A 19,907-nucleotide genomic window follows, 5' to 3' on the forward strand; every position below is an offset into this window, starting at 1 on the left:
CGGTCTCTGGAGGGTGTGCGTAAAAGAGACATGAAAGTTGAAATAAATCATCATTCAATGATCAAAGTGTCTGTTTTTTAGCCAGTCTGTAAGCTCGGATGAACTCACAGCAGCTGCGCACACATCCTTCACACATAACGAGCCGGTGTCCTTAAATAAAGATTTTTTAAACTCACCGTCGCTCCAAGACATGACGAGTCGATCACATGACACAATGGTAAGCGAAAATAACTCGTTATCATCCAGAGCGGCACGATCCTCACCCAAGCGGTGTCAAACTCGCACTCGTGGGATGAAACAGCCTCCATCCAACGGCGCTGTGTTGAAGTGGCTCACACACACACAGCTGCCCGGTGCTCTCCGTCTCACATTGGTATAAATGTGGACCGCAGGCTGGGTCAGGTGGAGGTCTTCGCTCTCACAAGAGCGACACTCGCCCCACCAAATCAAACGCGGGCAGCCGTCACCCACCGCGTCTCAGCGTCCGGCAACTCACGGCAACATAAAGCGTGAGGCAGCTGAACGAACCCTGATGACGAGTTCCGCCTCCTTCCAGCGAGAGCGGCGCGCGTCCCTCCAGAGAAAACGTGTGCTCCCGCGGGGCTCGCAGCCTTCGCTCCAACAGCACGGCGTAGATGAAGTCACGCCCTCCGCCTCTCAACGTTCTCACAGCGACGTCAAACGCGCAGCCCCACAGCGTCATCAGCTGTCACACGCTTTGTCTCAGCACACACCGGCCCACCTGTACATGAAGGTTTGTCTGCGGCCCGAACGCAGCGCACGAGCGCGTTCAGAGCCTTTTTTCGAGGAAGCCTCGCCTAAGTCACGCAGAAAACATTCCCGCGATACATGACAGCAGTCTCGAGGGGCGGACTGCTGACGGCCGTACAAAACGTGACGCGTCACTTAAACGCACGTTCACTCCACGAGCATTACGTAGAGTGGCTAAAACATGCTCGCCGGTCAGATGGATGGACAGGGCGTTATGCAAATAGTTACAAGTTATAGTTTGCAACCCCACCCCCTCCGTTCGGAGGAGTTATAGAAACGGTCCTGTCATCATCAGTCCAAATTTCATCCCTAAATGCAGAAGTCCAAGTGTTTCTGATAAAAGTAATCTCCAGAGTTCCCCAACAGAGAGAAAACACAGGGTTTTACTCACGTTACTTCCCAGTTCCCAACGGACCGGAGGAATGAGAACGATCGTGGATCTGTCAGTTTTTTTTCAACAAGATGATCATTGACAGACCGTTTTTCACATGTTGACAACCAGACAGCTGTTGTACAACATCCAGAGAAACGCATACCGATCATCCCAAAACACAGAAAATTCCTGCGTTTTTTTCTCCTTTCAGGAGATGAAGTATCTGTTACACAGAGCAGGGATGAGAGTTTTTGTTTTACCTGGATGATCTGCTGCTCCTGTCACTCCAGACAGGAGGCGCTGATGCAGGCTCAGGTGTTGACATCACACCTGTTAAATCTGGACTTCGCCATAAATTGGAAAAAAAGCTAAATTTTTCCCGGCCCAGACAATTGTTTATCTGGGAGTGGAATTAAATTCAACCACCATGAAGGCTCGTTCATCACAAACGAGGTTCGACACTTTTAAAAGTCAACTCCGCCACGTAAGACCTGGCAAAGTGGTAACAGCTATTTCCGTCTTGAAGCTGTTAGGAATGATGTCATCAGCTCACACAGCGGTTCCGCTGGGTTTGTTACACATGACACGCCTCCACAGGTGGTTTGCGCATCTGCGTGTGGATCCAGTAAAACAAAAGAGACGGATGATCACTGCCCCTCCCTCCGTGAGAACAGACCTCCGACACTGGGGAAACACCCTGGTTCTGTCAGGAGGAGTTCCCGTCAGCAGACCCGCGTCACACGTGTCAGTTTTCACGGACGCTTCGCTGTCAGGCTGGGGGGGGGGGGGGGGGGGACATACCTATCTCAAGCAGTAGGGGCGCTGTGGCCCCATCACACATCAGCCCACATAAATGTCTTTGGATTGTCGTACAGTGCTGAACGTGATTCAACACTTTGCTCCCGTGTTACAGAATCAACATGTGTTGATTCACTCAGACAACATGATGACTGCTGCGTACATAACCATCAAGGGGGTGTGCGTTCAGCCCAGATGTTACACATTGCGCAAAGCTACTGTGTTGGGCTCACCAAAACCTGCTCTCCATCAGAGCAGTTTACATACCCGGTGTTCTGAACAGAGGGGCAGATGTGATGTCCAGGGGCGGCCCACGTCACGGGGACTGGACTCTCCATCTAGACCTGACGGTTCAGACGTGGCAAAAGTTTGGCAAAGCAGCTGTGGACCTGTTTGCGACACGAGAGAACGCTCGGTGTCAATTCTGGTTTTCCCCTGAGCCCGCGAGACGATCCATCGCTGGGGGTGGATGCATTTGCTCACAGCCCGTGGCCCAAAACGCTTCTGTACGCGTTTCCCCCACCTCCTCTGATTTTACGGTTCCTGAACCGAGTTCAAGAGGAGGGATTGACAGCTCTTCTGGTGGCTCCCGAGCACGTGAACGCACCATGGTTCCCAGTCTTGCAACGTCTGTTGTCGGGTCGTCCGTGAAAACTGCCGTAGAGGGAGGTCACTCTCCTTCAAGCAGGAGGAGCGATCAGGAGTTACTCAGAAATAGGCCAGCACCTGTGGGTCTGGCCGCTGAGCGGTCCCGCTTAGAGAGGATGGGTCTCCCGCAGGAGGTAGTGCGCACAATCCAAGATTCACGTGCTGCATTTACCACAGCTCTGTACACATCAAAGTGGACGGCTTTTCAGCACTGGTGTACAGAGAAAGGTGGAGAGGCCACCTCATGCCCATTAGGCGGCGTGTTGTCTTTTCTACAACAGCTGATGGATAGGAAGTTGGCATTCAGCACGATTAAAACGTACGCTGCAGCCATCTCTTCCTGCCACGAAGGGTTCGGAGACAGAACGGCTTTTAATCACCCGCTGATGGAGCGGTTTCTAAAAGGTGTACAGAGACGCAGGCCTGCTTCATGTCCACTTGCTCCACAGTGGGATTTAACGCTGGTCCTGCGAGCCCTGATCAAGCTCCATTTGAGCCTCTGGATCAGGTTTCACTTAAATTCTTGTCTCTTAAAACAGCCCTGCTGCTGGTTTTAACATCTGCTAAGAGGGTGAGTGATTTATCTGCCTTCTCTGTCGCTCCGTCATGTCTCAGAATTCAGGCTGACGGCAGCTCAGCTGATTTAAGACCAAACCTAGCTTTTATGCCTAAAATCATCACAAGCTCTTTTAAATCAAGAGCGATATCGTTGGAGGGTTTTTTTCCCTCCCCCCCACAGATCAGAAGATGAAGCATCTTTTCATCTTCTCTGTCCAGTGCGGGCGTTGACGTGTTGCATAGCTGTAATGCGTCAAACTCAACACCTGTTTGTGCATTATAGAGATGCATCGCAGGTCGCCCGTTATCCACCCAGCGTTTGTCACACTGGCTGTGTGAGGCCATTTCTGAAGCCTACAAGCATCAGATTTAGAGCCTCCTGTCAACCTCAAGCACACTCGACCAGGGTTATCGCATCTTCGACTGCTCTGCATAATGGTATGTCAATGCAGGACATTTGCACTGCGGCTGCGTGGTCAATACCCTGCTCATTCATTCGCTTTTATTTACGTGATGTGACGGCTCGTTCCATGACACATTCTGTCCTTAGTGCTCTAACAGAATGAATATTGTTGTTTTTCATGGAACTCTGTTTAAGCTCACTTCTGTCTGCATGCATTACAGTGTGAGATGTTGTTATCAGTCACAAGTTGTGTCTGTGATTTTGGTTCTATTGTCATTAATCAATTCATGACTATTGTTACCAATCAGTTCATTTGATCAATAATCAGTTCATTGTTTTTTGATCTGTTTATACTACTCAGCCATGAACCAGTTGGTTCATGCCCCCCCCCCCCCCCTCTTCTTTTCAACATCCTTTCCCTATTGAAAATTTCCGGGGCGTTCATGTTTTTGTCAGTACGCATAGTTACACAACATGCGTCTGTGCATGGCACATAATTACACAACGCGTAGTTATGCACACAGGGAGCTGAGTGAAAAGACGTTTTTTGGGCAAGCTTCCGCGTCATACTGTGTTCGAATGGACCCAGTGAGGCGAGGACCACATCCGCTTTGCCCTTAACCCATCAGCGACAGCCTTAAAGGGTGAAGCTTATACGACATAGAACGTTGGTTACGTACTGTAACCCCAGATTCTATGAGTATAAGCGTAGCCCTTTAAGCGTCAGGCCTCACTGGCTCCTAAATGGCTGAAGAAAAAGCTATTTTGGGAGCCGATTTCCCGCTCTTAACGTAATTTATATGGACCGGGTGGGGCCCACACAGCAGGTGGGCGTGGACTAAATTTTTTTCAGTGCTTATGCTGCGCATAACGGGATAAACCCATCAGCGACAGCCTTAAAGGGCTACGCTTATACTCATAGAATCTGGGGTTACAGTACGTAACCAACGTTTTTTTTTTTGGCACCATTCTCATTTTGTCAGGGTGCGTTCAGCAACTGTTTGCTAAAATTTGTCAACTCTCAGTTTTAAAAATAATAAAGTTATGAACAAATATGTCTGTCCTGTCGTTTGAGGAGCGATGCTTGAACCGTGTCTCTTCCCTCTGCTGCTGCTGAGCAGCTGGTGACGCTCGTCACCCTGTAGCACGCGTTAGTTACCTGCCCCTCTTTCACTTTAACGTTTTTTTTGTTTGTTTGTTTTTTGGTTTGTCAAAGAACAATTTTGATGTTTTTTAATACAGAAGTAATGTTTAATAAATGTTAGGACTCTATTATTTGCCAACAAATCCTCAGCTCTGGACGCATTTCACCCACAGCACGCAGCAACAAAGAGTATAAACTCAACGTAAGAGCGACACCTGCCCCCATCTTTCCTCTTTCACAATTACAACATTTTTTAGTTTTATCGACTGTCAAAATACAGTTTTCATGTTTTTTTTTTTTTTTTGTTGGAAAAACGTATGTTTAACAAATGTTAGGACTCTATTCTTTGCTAACAAAATATATTTTGTCATTAAACAACTTGTCAGGTTCTTCTCTTGTGAGCACGTTCCCCTGGACCCACCAACACATCCACACACACACACAGCCCGCTCGCCCTTGCGCTGTTTGCAACTTCTCTGCTGCTCTGAAGTTCAGGTCCAGCCAAAGCCGGATTAACCAACTGGGCAACTGCCCAGGGGCCCATGATCTCTAAGGGTCCCAGGCCAGTGAGGGCACAACCAAAATATCTGGTTATCTCCTGCTTTACTTGGAGCCCTGCGCTGCATAGAAACTGCTGCGCTTCCGCTGCATTTGTGCAGCCCCGCCTCCTCCCAGCCGGGCTGCTGCAGCTCTCATTTTTTCTTTTTTCAATCGGATCCTCGACGGCTTGACCCATCAATCACCTCAGAAGGCGTGTCAGTAACTGACCAATCGAGAACCTCAATTTGTCCCTAAGGTAAACGCCCCTTACATACTGACAAGCTCATTAGTTTTTTTTTCTTGAGAAACATTGTTTTAATTAAAACAATGTTTGTATCTGTTGTGAGATGATTCAGTTTTGCAGATTTTTAATCTACTTAATGAAGAATAACATGACTTAAAATTGTTAATCAAACTAGAAGGAAGGCTTATTATCATTATCTCTCCTCTTACTACAGTGAATGTTGTACTTTGTTATAAGTACGACTATATTAATGAATCCGTGAAAGCTGAGCTTAAGTTATCCACATAAAGTAAAATGGCATCAGCATGAAAAGAAGGAATGAGATTAATCCAGTTTCTGATGTCTGACCAAACACTTTGTATTGACATGGAAAAAAAAAATTGCTTGAGGGATTCATCTTGTGATTTATAAAAGGCACAAAAATCAACATCAAATTTAAATCTTCTTTCAAGAAACATGGCTACAGGATATATCTTATTTATTATTTTAAAATGATTCTCATTCACTTTAGGAGATTTAGGCCATTTGACAAATTTAGAATGAGCAGAAGTCATTATGGTTTTATGATTTATATTAGGATGTTTCTTGAAGGAATCTTTGTTATAATCAATAAATCATTTGTCTCAAACATTCATTGATAATCTTATTACATTTGAAGTCAACTAAGTTACAGACATTTAATTTTAATTTGGGCATCAAATCATCACCTTTGAATATATAATATTTTTAATTCATTGAATCAGCTGTTGGTCAGGCTACTTCTTGTTGTGCTATTAGCTCTAAAATAGTTACTAAATCAAGTGTTTACTTCCATCCATCCTCGGGGTTTATACCAGCCTAAGTAGGGAGGCCCAGACTTCCCTCTCCCCAGCCACTTGGACCAGCTCCTCCAGGGGAATCCCAAGGTGTTCCAAGTGTTTACTTATGTAGGTAAAACTAGCTGTTAAACAACCATTAAAATACATCAGAATGCAGGAAATGGCATCTACTTTATTCAAACTTTTCTGGGGGAGGACCCCCAGAGCCCCCCATCAGTATGATCTATATTTCTATATTTTTTTAATTTAATGTTAATAAGGATACAATGTTATGTAGAGGTGTACTTGTAACAATTTTATAGACAAATTATACTATTTACAGTCGCGGCAGAGAGTTGGGGGAGCGCGAAGTGTTTACTTCTTCCTAGGGGGGGTGTAACAGAAAATAATTGAGAAGCACTGGCATAAACCAACAGACATGTTCTTGTTTTTAGTTATTTACATCACTTTATAATGTAGCTGTTTTTGTTTCGTTTTTTATATATATATATATATATATATATATATATATATATATATATATATTTTTATTTTTCAAATCTTTTATTTTTTTTTTTTTTTTTTTTTTAATGATCGTCTACTGTTGTACTGATAAATATCTCCTGGAGGGTAAACTATAACTTGGCTGCAAGTATCAAGCTGTGAAATCCTTCATTTCCTAAAACTGATAGTGGTTGGTCATTAATTATGATGAAGTTTATCAACTTCTCTGTAAACATTCGAGCTCTGGGGCTTCAGCGATGTCTTCTTCTTCTTCAGTCCAAAGCAAGCAGTCTGATTTCGGTCAGCTGCGCTCAGTCTGACCCTCCTCAGAGACGGGCAGATTTAGCGGGGCAGATTGGACGCAGCTGGCTGGGGTCGGGTTGCCTGTTTTTGGTTGAGCAAGAGTAGCGCCACGCTGAAGCCACGTAGCTCGAATGTCCAATGTAAAACTAACTTTACCGTGGTTTAATGTGGTGCTATGGCTCTGCAGACATTGTGCGTTGCCGTCTTGTTTTGTGGTGTTTCTAGTGTAAAATACTTCCACACAGCGGACATGTTTAGATGAAAAGTTGGTTAGCTGTTAGCTACAGTGCTGCTAACTCAGTCCTCACGTTGTAGCTGGATGCAAACTATGAAATGGATTTCCTAAATGTGAGGCGGGTCTTATTACTCTGAGTTCATGAAACACGCCTCCGTTCAGGAAATCCATTCCATAGTTTGATGCCAACATGCATCATGGATCGGAAATCTCTGCAGGTTGGATTGGAAAATGGATCGTTCACATTGTCACGATACTCGATCCAGAAGTTTTTCAGATATCTGTACCGATTGATATCGGATCGGTGCATCTCTAATTAAAAATAAACCTAAACCCCTCGCCTTCAACTGAGCTGTCTGCTCATAAATCTTTGTGCAGGAGATGGAGTGAGAAATCTTCACAGCTGTTGGCGAATCAGCTGGAAGTTTGTTGCAGCTGGTGGGCTGCTTCACTTTTCATCTTCCTTCTGCACACTTTGTTGGATTTCCAAAATTCTGTACCGCAGTTCTATTTTACACTTCTTGCAAACAGCAGTGCTCTTGTCGAGCTCTGTCTTCCCCAGAACATTGTAGGATGGTAAATGGACTGTACTTATATAACGCCTTTCTATATTATTTCAAGATACTCAAAGCGCTTTACACTACAATCTGTGTCCTCATTTACCCATTCATACAGCATTCTACTAGATCACTACAAAGCTAATTGAACAAATCATTCTAAAGAGACTAATCAGTGCTTTAGATCACATTCATACACTGATGGGACACACATCAGAGGCTATGAGGGGTTCAAGTGTCTTGCCCAGGGACACTTCAGCATGTGGCTGCTGGTGGATTTGAACCCCCAGCTCTTGCATTGGAGGACGACTGCTCTAACCACTCAGCCACAGCCGCCCCACAGGATCTGAAATGATCTTTAACAATGAAGGAGTGGGTTGAATCACACTGTCCCCCTCCATGCTAGCAAACTCCATTCATATTAAGGGAGCTGGCTAACTAGCTTGCTGTACGGTGGCCTACAAGGCCAAATTCCACGGTGATGGGTGGAAACATAATATGATATGCAGTACACTCGGGAGTAGGAGCAGAAAAAAATAAAACTTAAACCCATTTTAAAATCAATTTTTGGGCCTTTAGAACCGATTCAGAATCACCTAGACTAAGAATCTAAATTCTTTAATGAATCGCTTTTTTTTTGCACTTCTGTTATACATGATGATTGTTTTGGACGGATGGTTCCTTGTGGCATGTGTAAAGCTATTTTCTGTGAACTCCACAGTGCTGGCTTGAAACATCAAGGAGGTGCTGTTTATGAGACAGATGTTGGTGGCAGGCCTCAGACTGATGAAGTGTTTCAGATGAAAGATTAAATGTTTCTCCCTTAAAGAATCTGTCCAGATGACCTGATTTAACCTTTTTGTGATTCGTGTACCTGGATTTTGGACCTTTCAAACCTTTTTTCCAATCTCCTCTGTGTTTATAAGGACTTGGTGGAACTTGTGTGAACGTCGGCTGCATTCCTAAGAAGCTAATGCACCAGACGGCCTTGCTGAGTGCAGCCATACAGGATGCACGCAAGTTCGGCTGGGAGTTTGACGAAACGGGTGAGGCCATGGACCCGCTGCTGTATTCACTTAATCGTCATAAAACAAACAACAATCCTTCTCACAAAGTCTTGGTTTGACTGGTGCTTTTAGTGAAGCACAACTGGGAGACGATGAAGACTGCCGTCAACAACTACATCGGCTCTTTGAACTGGGGCTACAGGGTGTCGCTGAGGGAAAAGAAGGTTGACTACGTCAACGCCTTTGCAGAGTTTGTTGAGCCACACAAAATCAAGGTGAGTGGGTGTTAAACCCTGCGCTCAACGTGTACCTCATCCAAACATCTGGAGTCCTGATTGTTGACTGAGAGCTCAAGGCTTGTTGTTTAAATGATCACTGGTTGAGTTGGCAAATGTAAACTGGTGTGTTTTGTAACTAAGTACCTTTGTTCTGCTGTATTCATCTCCACTCTAGATGCTGTGGACCTGTGCACAAGTCTTTACTGTGAGAATAGTGACTAGATTTCCTTATGGTCATCATTGGCTCTTATTCTTGTCTTTAGCTGCTCATCTGCAGAAAGACATTTTAGAAAAACAAGCCGTTAATATTTTTTATTAAGAAGACAAGAAGCTGTAGACAGGCTGCAGAAAATGAATCGCTGAGTCTGGAGAAACTGTTTACAAACAACATTCTTTATTGCTTGTTCTAAAATATGAAGAAAACTTGATTTTGTGTAAAGCAATTGTAGTGTAAAGCGCTTTGAGTAGCTCGATAAGATAGAAAGGCGCTATATAAGTACAGTCCATTTACCATTTACTTTTGAGCCTCTAGTTTGAACCTTTACATGACACCTGGGGGAAAAACTATTGCATGCAAGCGGTTCCTTTAGCCATAGACTTTTATTTTCATTTTATTTATTTCTGTAGCGCTTTACATAATCACAGTGATGGTGACCAAAGTGCTTAACAAAGACTGTAATTAACATGCCAACAAGTTAAAATCAAGAAAAACACAACAAAATAACAAAGAACCAGAAATGTCACCACATATTTAAGTACTAAAAGCCTGTTGGAATAAAAAAGTCTTTAGCTTCGATTTAAAAAGGGTCAAGTTCAGTAACCAAACGTTTTAAAGTAACAATAATAAAAGCAGCACTGTAGTGTATGAACATAAATATACTAAATTATTACTATAATAATCATTCACAGGATATTTACAGGTGGTTCGATGTCAAAAAGGCTAACAAATTTGTAAGCTTGTGCACCTTTGTGATTGTGAACCTGTCGGCGGTGTGTTCTTGTGTTCTGGAACAGACGACGAACAAACGAGGCAAGGAGACGTTTCACACAGCAGCCAGGTTTGTCTTGGCTACAGGTGAGAGGCCTCGCTACCTGGGCGTCCCTGGAGATCAGGAGTACTGCATCACCAGGTGAGCACACGACATCCAGCCGACCTGCTAACATCAGGTCCAGTGTTTCCCCTACCATTATACAAGCGGGACGCCCTGCCCTGTCAACAGAACCGAGCACCCAGTCTACCGAACCCCACCCCAAACCACCTGTCGGCACTGACGTAATGCTAAACTAGCGGCTTACAATGCAGGTGTGCTAGCTAAAAAGCTAAAGGCAGCCTCTTCCCTCATGCTGAACCCTCACACTGAGTCGGTTCAGACAGCGCGTGGCTGAGATGTGTCTCTGTCTCTCTCCTCTCACACACCCTGCTCTAAAACTGTAAAACTGTTGGTTTAAACAGCGCGCAGCTTTGGACGTGTCTCCGTCCGTCTTCCCCGCCCCTCCCCCCCGACAAAAATCACGGACGAGATGAGCACCCCGCCATGGAAAGTTATCAAGGGGAAACACTGAGGTCTCTTAATAACCTCTTCGAAATCATTACCATAGCACCAGTGGGTGCTTCCTGGAGATCACGTCCCTTGTTTTTGTTTTGTCCAAGTAGGGCTGAGTACCGAACCGAGGTTCTTATGGCACCGACCGAACTGCACCTGTCGGTGTATGGATTGAAACGTCACTCTTTTTTTGGTGTCAAGTTTCGGTATTGGCTGTAAGGTGTCATGTGGTTTCAGCATGCAGGCAGGTAAAACGCAGATATATAGCAAACAGACTACGTGTTTACACCCAGAGTTGTATAAAGCTGCCGTACCTAATCTATGTATAATGTATGACTATGGTGCTGGTGACGCCCACAGACGGGGTTCACGTGTGCAGCGTGTGTTGTTGAAGCCGTTCAACAACACACGAGCAGAAAGTTTCTCCGTGTTTCTCTGCAAGAAGACAGACGGACAGCAGCCTCCCCCTCCTCCTCTCAGCGTTAGTCAGTCTCTGTGTGTGTTAAACGGACTGAATCAACATTCCACGGCCGGACTCGTCTTCATCAAAGAACTCCCGAGGACGGCTCCGTGTCTGTGTTTCAGCTGGTAAGTTTACGTTTGTTAACGTTACTGCAGCTTAACACATACATCACGGTGAAATAACGCTAACTTTAAGATATTAATGTGTAAATTTATTTTATCTATGTAGCTAGCTAAGCTCAGAAGCTAACTAAAGATTGACAGTAACAGATAAATCTTAACTTGTAAAACTGCTCATCCATCCAGTCAGCTGCTTAAACAGTTCACCTAATGTTCACTGTTTATCTTCTCCTCACAGGAGCCTCTGACCCAGATGTGAGGACAGACAGACAAAAGGAAAGTGAGGTGGGGGCCACAGGACAATCACAGACTTTGTTGTTAAAAGTTTTCTGTCTTTTCTTCAGTGGAGCTGCACGGTGGAGGTAAGTTAAGCTGTAAAAGATATTGTTGACCAGTTAAGCTTTTATCTCTCAGCCTAGATGATGTTTTTTGAGCAATAAACAACCATGTTATTGTTGATGTTTTGTGTTCTCATGTCAATTAGGGAGATGATCAGAGCCCTAAACCCCAGAGATCCACAGAGAAGATTCAGGCCGAGACACAGAGGCGCAGATCTCTGCATCAACCCTAACCTCAGTGAATCCAGTGACCTGCTGGTGGGATGTGAGGGACAATATTTCAGTGCTATCAAACTGACAACCAGGTATCTGTGTGTGCAACAATCGTCTACAGCCTCAGAGTGAACATTTTCTACTGCTGGAGACGCCATCAGCCAGGAGCGGGCTTGTTTGTGTCCAGAGAAAGCAGACATGTTGATGTTTCTGAAGAAAAACTGTTAGGTGAAAAGGTCCTCAGTGTGTAGCAGTGAGCATTAGACACTGACATGTCACTTGTTGTTTGCAACTGTTCTTTTGAACTGGAAATTATTTGTTTATTTTAATGTAAGAAAACTGCTTGGAATAGAAATACCAAAGTTAAAAAATAAAATTCACAATATGTACTGTAATGTGTAACGTAATTTTATTCTTGTTAGAATTATTATTAATTGCAAAAATGGTATCGGTATCTGTGAATAGTAAACAGCCATCAGTGTGCTAATGATCCATTGTTAGGCTGATGGTCCTTCTTGAGCATGTGATCAGCTGGTTTTGGTTGTCAGCAGCAAAACTGGTTGATCCACTCTGAGAAGGTGCTATTTAAGAAACTGAGCTGAATACAGCACCTCAGACTGAGGAAGTCTCTCGGATGAGAGACGAAACGTTTCTACATTTTTTTGTTGTTTTGCTTTGTTTTGTTTTTTTGAATGTCCAGAGGACCAGAATTAACTTTTTTAGAATAATGAAATTCGTTGCCAACACTTTTAATCATCGATTTTTATAGATTTTATCGGTTTGTTGTTGCAGCCCTAGTCTGGACGTTGTGTAACATTACAGGTCCTTCTCAAAAAATTAGCATATTGTGATAAAGGTCATTATTTTCCATAATGTAATGATAAAAATGAAACTTTCATATATTTCAGACTCATTGCACACCAACTGAAATATTTCAGGTCTTTAATTGTTTTAATACTGATGATTATGGCATACAGCTCATGAAAACCCAAAATGCCTGTCCCAAAAAATTAGCATATCATGAAAAGTTTCTCTAAACAAGCTATTAACCTAACTATCTGAATCAACGACGTAACTCTAAACACCTGCAAAAGATTCCCGAAGCTTTTAAAAACTCCCAGCCTTGTTCATTACTGAAAACCGCAATCATGGGTAAGACTGCCAACCTGACTGCTGTCCAGAAGGCCATCATTGACACCCTCAAGCAAGAGGGTAAGACACAGAAAGAAATTGCTGAACGAATAGGCTGTTCCCAGAGTGCTGTATCAAGGCACCTCAGTGGGAAGTCTGTGGGAAGGGAAAAGTGTGGCAGAAAACGCTGCACAACGAGAAGAGGTGACCGGACCCTGAGGAGGATTGTGGAGAAGGGCCAATTCCAGACCTTGGGGGACCTGCGGAAGCAGTGGACTGAGTCTGGAGTAGAAACATCCAGAGCCACCGTGCACAGGCGTGTGAAGGAAATGGGCTACAGGTGCCGCATTCCCCAGGCCAAGCCACTTTTGAACCAGAAACAGCGGCTGAAGCGCCTGACCTGGGCTACAGAGAAGCAGCACTGGACTGTTGCTCAGTGCTCCAAAGTACTTTTTTCGGATGAAAGCAAATTTTGCATGTCATTTGGAAATCAAGGTGCCAGAGTCTGGAGGAAGACTGGGGAGAAGGAAATGCCAGAAGTCCAGTGTTAAGCACCCACAGTCATTGATGGTCTGGGGTGCCATGTCAGCTGCTGGTGTTGGTCCACTGTGTTTTATCAAGGGCAGGGTCAATGCAGCTAGCTATCAGGAGATTTTGGAGCACTTCATGCTTCCATCTGCTGAAAAGCTTTATGGAGATGAAGATTTCATTTTTCAGCACTACCTGGCACCTGCTCACTGTGCCAAAACCACTGGTAAATGGTTTACTGACCATGGCATTACTGTAGTGGACTAGGCCCATGTCAAAAACTAAGTCTAAGGTCAAAAATCTTGACCTTAAGAACCTTGTGGGACAGGAACTGTCATTTCATTGATTTGAATCCAGAAATACAGGTTCACCCATCCTGAGACTTTCTCTCTTGAAGATTCAAGTGAAAAGAACACTCTCTGTTTTATTATCATTACTATTTTACAAATGTTGATAATCAAAGTGTCTTAGTTCAAACCATTTTAGATGTTGCAGTGAACTAATCAATTTTATTAACTGTGTAATGATTTTTCTCACGCAAAGTTAGAACTCATGTCAAAGCTGTTACAGAGTAATTATGCCTTTTCTGATTTCTGCTTTTGAATGAGCAAGTGTAAGTTGGTCCAAGGTTGGAGTCCTCTCAACCCTGCGCTGCTTTTTCATTGGTGATTTCAGTCACGTGACCCGGAAATGGAAACTCGTTTTCATAGGGAATAAAATCTGCTTTTTAAAGCTGAAAAGCGCTGCAAAGCTGTGTTCTGACACGGTGTTTAGGTTGTTCGAAGTCTAATTGCTAAAATTTTGCCACGTTTGTGTAAAATATCCGTTCAGAAATGTTGATTTTAACCGAGGTTAGCCGAAGCTAACTTTAAGCTAAGCGGCTAACAACAGGATGTCAACCGAACGCCACAGGAAGTTATAGCTCCCCTAGTGGACAACACAAACAGTGTCGGAGTTAAAATTGTTGAGGTTGTACTGACATCTTCTGGAGAAGACGTGGGATCACAGGTTTCACTTCGTTTTTAGGTTATTTTAGTGAAATTAAACGTGTTTTTCTTTTTAAAGGCATTTTTTGAGTTATTAACTGTTCCTCAAAGTTGAATAAACTCTGTTATCTTGCATTTTAAAAGTTATGAAGGTATTTATGCAGAGAGCATTTGCCAAACAAATTTTTATTCACTGATAAATCCTTGAGAAACAGGTACAAAATAAAAATTTAGAAACTTTTAAATAAGATACAGTTACAGATATTCACAAAGTTGGAAAAAGTTTACTCATTTGCTAGAAGATAACGCACGTTTAATTGATAAATCACTAAATAAGAGTAAGCTTATCAGGAAAAAGAGATTTTTCTGATTTTCTTTTACCACCTAAACATTTACATCTCCTATTTAATTTCTAAATAGCAGATAATGGCGGACGAAGATGTAAACACTGACCCCTTACAATCCGGAGATGCTGTCCAGACAGCTTTAAATATTTTAACAAATTCAATTGTTGGTAAACAATTAGAGCAATTGCTAGACCTTGATGATGATCAAAGATATGAGGAGCTGCAGAGGTTGTCAAAAGCAGCTAACGTGAAGGAGGACACAAAATCCAGCCGTGAACGGTTGGCAAAAATTTCTCTGCTTCTGAAGGCGGAACTGGACCGTCTGGTTGAACGATATACCTTGCTGTTCAACGGATATGAGTCTGAAAAGGAGAGGTGTGACGAATTGTTAAATGCATCTGAGTTGCTGAAACAACAAATTCAGACTGATAGGGACCTCTCAAAGACTGAGCTGTCAGAACAGGCTCAATCATATGAGGTGAAGATTGCGGATAAGGAACAAGCGTACGAAGCCGCGTGTGCAGATAACAATATGTTACAAGCACGATTGCAGGCCGGATTAAAGGAGCTGGACGATTGCAAAGCAGACAAGGAGATAATACTCCGAAATTGGCTGAATTTACAAAGTGAAAATCAGACGACACATAAGCGCCTGACAGCTTGTGAGGAGAAGCTTGCTACAGCTACAAACCTGATTTCTGACATGGAGCTAGCTGGTTTGAGACTCAGAGACGAACAGGGTCAGCTACAACCACCCCAGACAGGTGCTGTTGCACCTCCTCCCCTTAGCCCCGTTTCAACACCCCCAACCCGGGGGATAAGGACGGGTCTGCACCCACTTGCACCTCTTCCTCCTAACGCCATGCGGCCACCCCCAACCCCATCTCGGGCGGCGGGGATGGACCTGCACGATATCATCTCACTGAATCGGTATACACCATGCAGTCATCTCCATCCCCACCACGGGTGGTAGGGACAGACCTGCACCCACTTGCACCTCTTCCTCCTGACACCATGCAGTCCCCTCCACCCCCATCTCGGAGGGTGGGGACAGGTCTGCACCCACTTGAACCTCCTCCTACCAACCCTTATCAGCCACCCCCACCCCCACCATGGGCGGTAGGGGCAGGCCTTGACCAGTCTGCACCACCAGTCACACAAGTTAGACCGTTGATACAGTCTCCTTCAATGGATGATTTGCAGAAGATCTCAAAATATGTACAACGCTTCATTCCCGGACCCATGGGGTCAGCTGGAACAAAAGCGTATCTCAAAGATCTGGAGTTCAGATTGAGATCTTATCCTAATGCTACGACAGAGGATAAGATCAGTCTGATACGGCTCACTTCGGACAGAGAGGTGTTCACCTTCATCGAGCGTCTACCTGATGCAACGAAGAGGGATTACAACCTTCTGTGTGAAGCTTTGATCAGAGAGTACGACCCCTGCACGGGACCTGCTGGTTTCCCAGCTGCAGACAAGGTCACGCAGGGTAAAACTGAACATCCAAAAGTTTATTACAAAAGAATCTTCCAAGCTTATTTTGGTAACAGAAATGAGACCGGAATGGAAGAAGATGATGGTTTTAAGTTTGTTTTCAGCAAAAATCTCCACTCTGATTTTAAAAAATCAGTACATATGATGGCAAAATTCAGAGAAAAATCCATCAGTGAGATTAAGCAATGTGCTGTGAATGTGTTTGAAGCATGTTCTCATGCTAAGACGCCCATAGAAGTGTTTCCTAGTGTAAAGGTTAAACCCCTCCCTCTTGAACTAGAAGGACGACGTGCTTCGCCGCCTCCTCCTAAGAAGAAAGAGAGAAAACAGTCTGTTCAAGCTAACAAACCGCGTCCTGAAGGTGCACGCTGGGACAAAAAGGCTCCTCTTTCAGAGGAAGACAGTGATTATCGAAAACGGGGTGGGCGCAGGACGCAACGATATGAGAAACCATATCAGCAGGGGCAGTACGTAAAGGAAACCCCGCAAGACGTACCTGACCGTCCCCCACCTCGGATGAAACGAACCGAGGCGAAAAAATCACAAAAGTTCCAGAAACAAGGCCCTACACCTCTGAGCTCGGAAGAGACAGAGAAACTACGCAGGTTGTTAGAAACTTTGAAACACACTGACACGGGAACCCAACCAGGAGCACTTTGCAGTGATGTAATTCCTATTACATCTGAGGGCGCGAATGACAACATAACAGATGTCGGTGGAACACACCAAGACATTGCTGTTGTTGCCTCAAACAACCCCTCATCGGAAGAAGGGGGGGTAAACACACACACGAACGATGACGAGTCATCGCAGGCTGAACACTCAGAAACAGCTTCTGCTGTGCTGACGGTTCAGGCAAACCACAATTACACAGATAAGGCTGAACGCGTGAGGAAGCGTCAGAAAAAACCTAAAAGGTTTCTGTGTAACTTTATCAGAAGGGGGGTCGCCAAAAAGGCGTACCTGTTAGTAACACTCGAAGGTGTCCTCACACACGAAGCACTCTTGGACGGTGGAGCAGACATAACAATCATGTCAGCTAAACTGTTCGAGGAGCTGAGGACGGCCGCTGCCAGTGTTAACAGGATAATACCTCTCTCTGAATGTGCTATAGAAATGCAGGGTCTCTCAGAAAAGAAAACGACCCTGACAGCTATAGCAATGGTTCACATGCAGATTGGCAATATGACACTGTACCACCCGGTACACGTGACACATGTTGACTCATTCCCATTTTTGGTTGGCCAGGATTTTATAAATCGCTTCGGCGCGATTATAGATTATGGTGATCAAACAATGTGGACAACAGTGAGCAAACCACTGCCAATCGATACGCCTCCGGAGTGTGACACAGACTGCCCAACAGCAGGTACCGCGGAAGGCACACAGGACTCCTCAGCCGAGGACACGAGCCCGGTGAGTACTCCTCTGACACCATGTGAAACCAAAGAAACCCAAGAGGTCCAACCTCTGACTCAACAGGACAGCCTCCTCTGTGAGCTGGAGCAGTCGGAGTCCACCAAACACTACCTACCACTGGTAGTTAAGGGTGTAGAGATCCAAGGGTCCCACACCAACGATGCTGTTCTGTCTCTGTGGACAGATAAATCGGCAATTAACCGAGCTTTCTACGAAACCTTGGTTCACAAACACGTTGGTCTAGAACTAATTAAAAAAGCTTTCCGCTTTCCATTAGTTCCCCATAGTTCACAGGTAATGACAGCAGAAGGAGTCATTAACCTAAAACTGAACTGGAATCAACGAGAACTGGTTCACCCGTTTCTCGTTATCCAAAACTTACCACATGCATCCTACATAGGCTCTGACATTTTGGTAAGGTTGGGTGTCCATGTGGACACCATCAACAAGGTGCTGTGGTCCCTAAAACCAGCCACAAAGGATGCGCCTGTGCTAGACGCGGCAAACCTTAAGGCTGGGCAGACCATTCCAGAGGCCTGCCAAGTTGCTAGCAACCAAACCACCACAGGTGATTAACCTAATGGTGCGAATCCACATAATAGCTGGCCAAGCTATTAGCCATAAACAGGCATATTTTCAACCCTCTCCTGCATTTTTCAACTTGGGACTGTCCGTGGAAGCCACGAACCAGGTGAGTCTTGACTCCAGGACCACATCTATTGCTGTGTGTAACACTGGCATGGATGAGGTGCTGATCCCAAAAAAGATTATGCTAGGATGGTTGATTTCAACCGACTTTCATGATTTTGAACTAGGCATTCCATTTCTGGGAGGACTCCCAGATAACCTGGTACCGAGTCAAGAAGCTGGGCCAGTATGGTTCACGGAACCAACACAGGCCATAGCTCTTTTCTCAACCAATGACGTCGACCAAGGACCTCAAACCTATGGTGTTTTACCCATAGACAGGCCCGACGACTCAGAAAGGGATTCGTTGGAGCTCCCCAAGGAGCAAGAACCCTTATCAGTCTCATCACAGATTGATCAGGTGGTCGCACAAGCCGACGCTCTGACATCTGATGAAGAAAGAGACAAACTACGCCAAGTTCTTTTAAAATATGAAAAGTCATTTGCTACTGATTCAACAGATTGTGGGTTGACCTCACTCCACGCAGTGAGAATCCCAACCCCACCCAACGCACCGCCAACATTTGTCAGACAATACAAGATCCCTCTGGCGGCACACCAGCCTGTCCAGGAGATCATTGATGACCTTTTGGTCAAAGGTATAATCAGACAATGTAATAGCACCTACTCTGCGCCTCTATGGCCAGTTTTAAAACCAAATGGTAAGTGGAGACTTACCATAGATTACAGAAAGCTAAATAAACAAGTACCCTTATCCAGGTGGCCAATGACTCAGCTCCACCAGGAACTGCCAAAGGTCACCGACGGTAAGTACTTCTCGACCCTCAACGTCGCCTCTGGTTTTTGGACCATCCCTGTGCGCGCCGAGGACCAACACAAACTAGCTTTCACTTTTGGTAGCCGACAATACACCTTTACCAGGTGTCCCTTTGGCTACGCTAACTCACCTGCAGAGTTCAACATCTTTTTGAACAAAGCATGTCCAGACGCCCACGAGCGTGGGACACTGATCTACGTGGACGACATCCTTTTGAGACAGCCGACACTGGACTCTCATTTGGCTGAGATCGACCACGTCCTCAATCAGCTAACGACTGCTGGTGCTAAAATCTCACTGTCGAAATGCCAGTGGTGCAGAACCAGGGTGGATTACGTTGGCCTCCTAGTAGGTCCGGACGGAATACAACCACAGTTGACTCGCACCCAAGGCCTAGACAACCTCAAAGTCCCAACCAATCTCAAGGAACTGCAGAGTTTCTTGGGAGTGTGTAATTACTCTCGCCAGTTCATAGAGCATTATGCGGATCTCGCAAAACCACTGACTGAACTCTTAAAGAAAGACGTTCCTTTTGTCTGGAGTGATACACAGCAGCAGGCAATGAACGCTCTCAAAGACAGGCTCAAGCTAGCCCCATGTTTAGTCTACCCAGACTATAACAAAGAGTTCTACTTGGAAGTGGGCTTCTCAACTTACTGCATGAGTGCAGGTCTGTACCAAATACACGACAAAGACA

The 19,907-nt window shown here is 44.8% G+C and overlaps 1 protein-coding gene across 1 annotated transcript in view; it reads left to right on the top strand.

The window, feature by feature from the left end:
- The window catches only part of txnrd3 (thioredoxin reductase 3), an 81,637-nt gene that overhangs the window by 24,009 nt on the left and 37,721 nt on the right, over positions 1-19,907 (top strand). The window contains exons 6-8 of the mRNA XM_037678687.1: positions 8,802-8,921; positions 9,015-9,157; positions 10,175-10,290. Coding sequence (XP_037534615.1) covers positions 8,802-8,921; positions 9,015-9,157; positions 10,175-10,290 — 379 coding nt within the window. The remainder of the gene's footprint in view (positions 1-8,801; positions 8,922-9,014; positions 9,158-10,174; positions 10,291-19,907) is intronic.

This window comes from Nematolebias whitei, chromosome 7 (genome assembly GCF_014905685.2).
Source record: "Nematolebias whitei isolate Nwh7 chromosome 7, NemWhi1, whole genome shotgun sequence".
In the NCBI taxonomy this organism is placed as follows: Eukaryota; Metazoa; Chordata; class Actinopteri; order Cyprinodontiformes; family Rivulidae; genus Nematolebias; species Nematolebias whitei.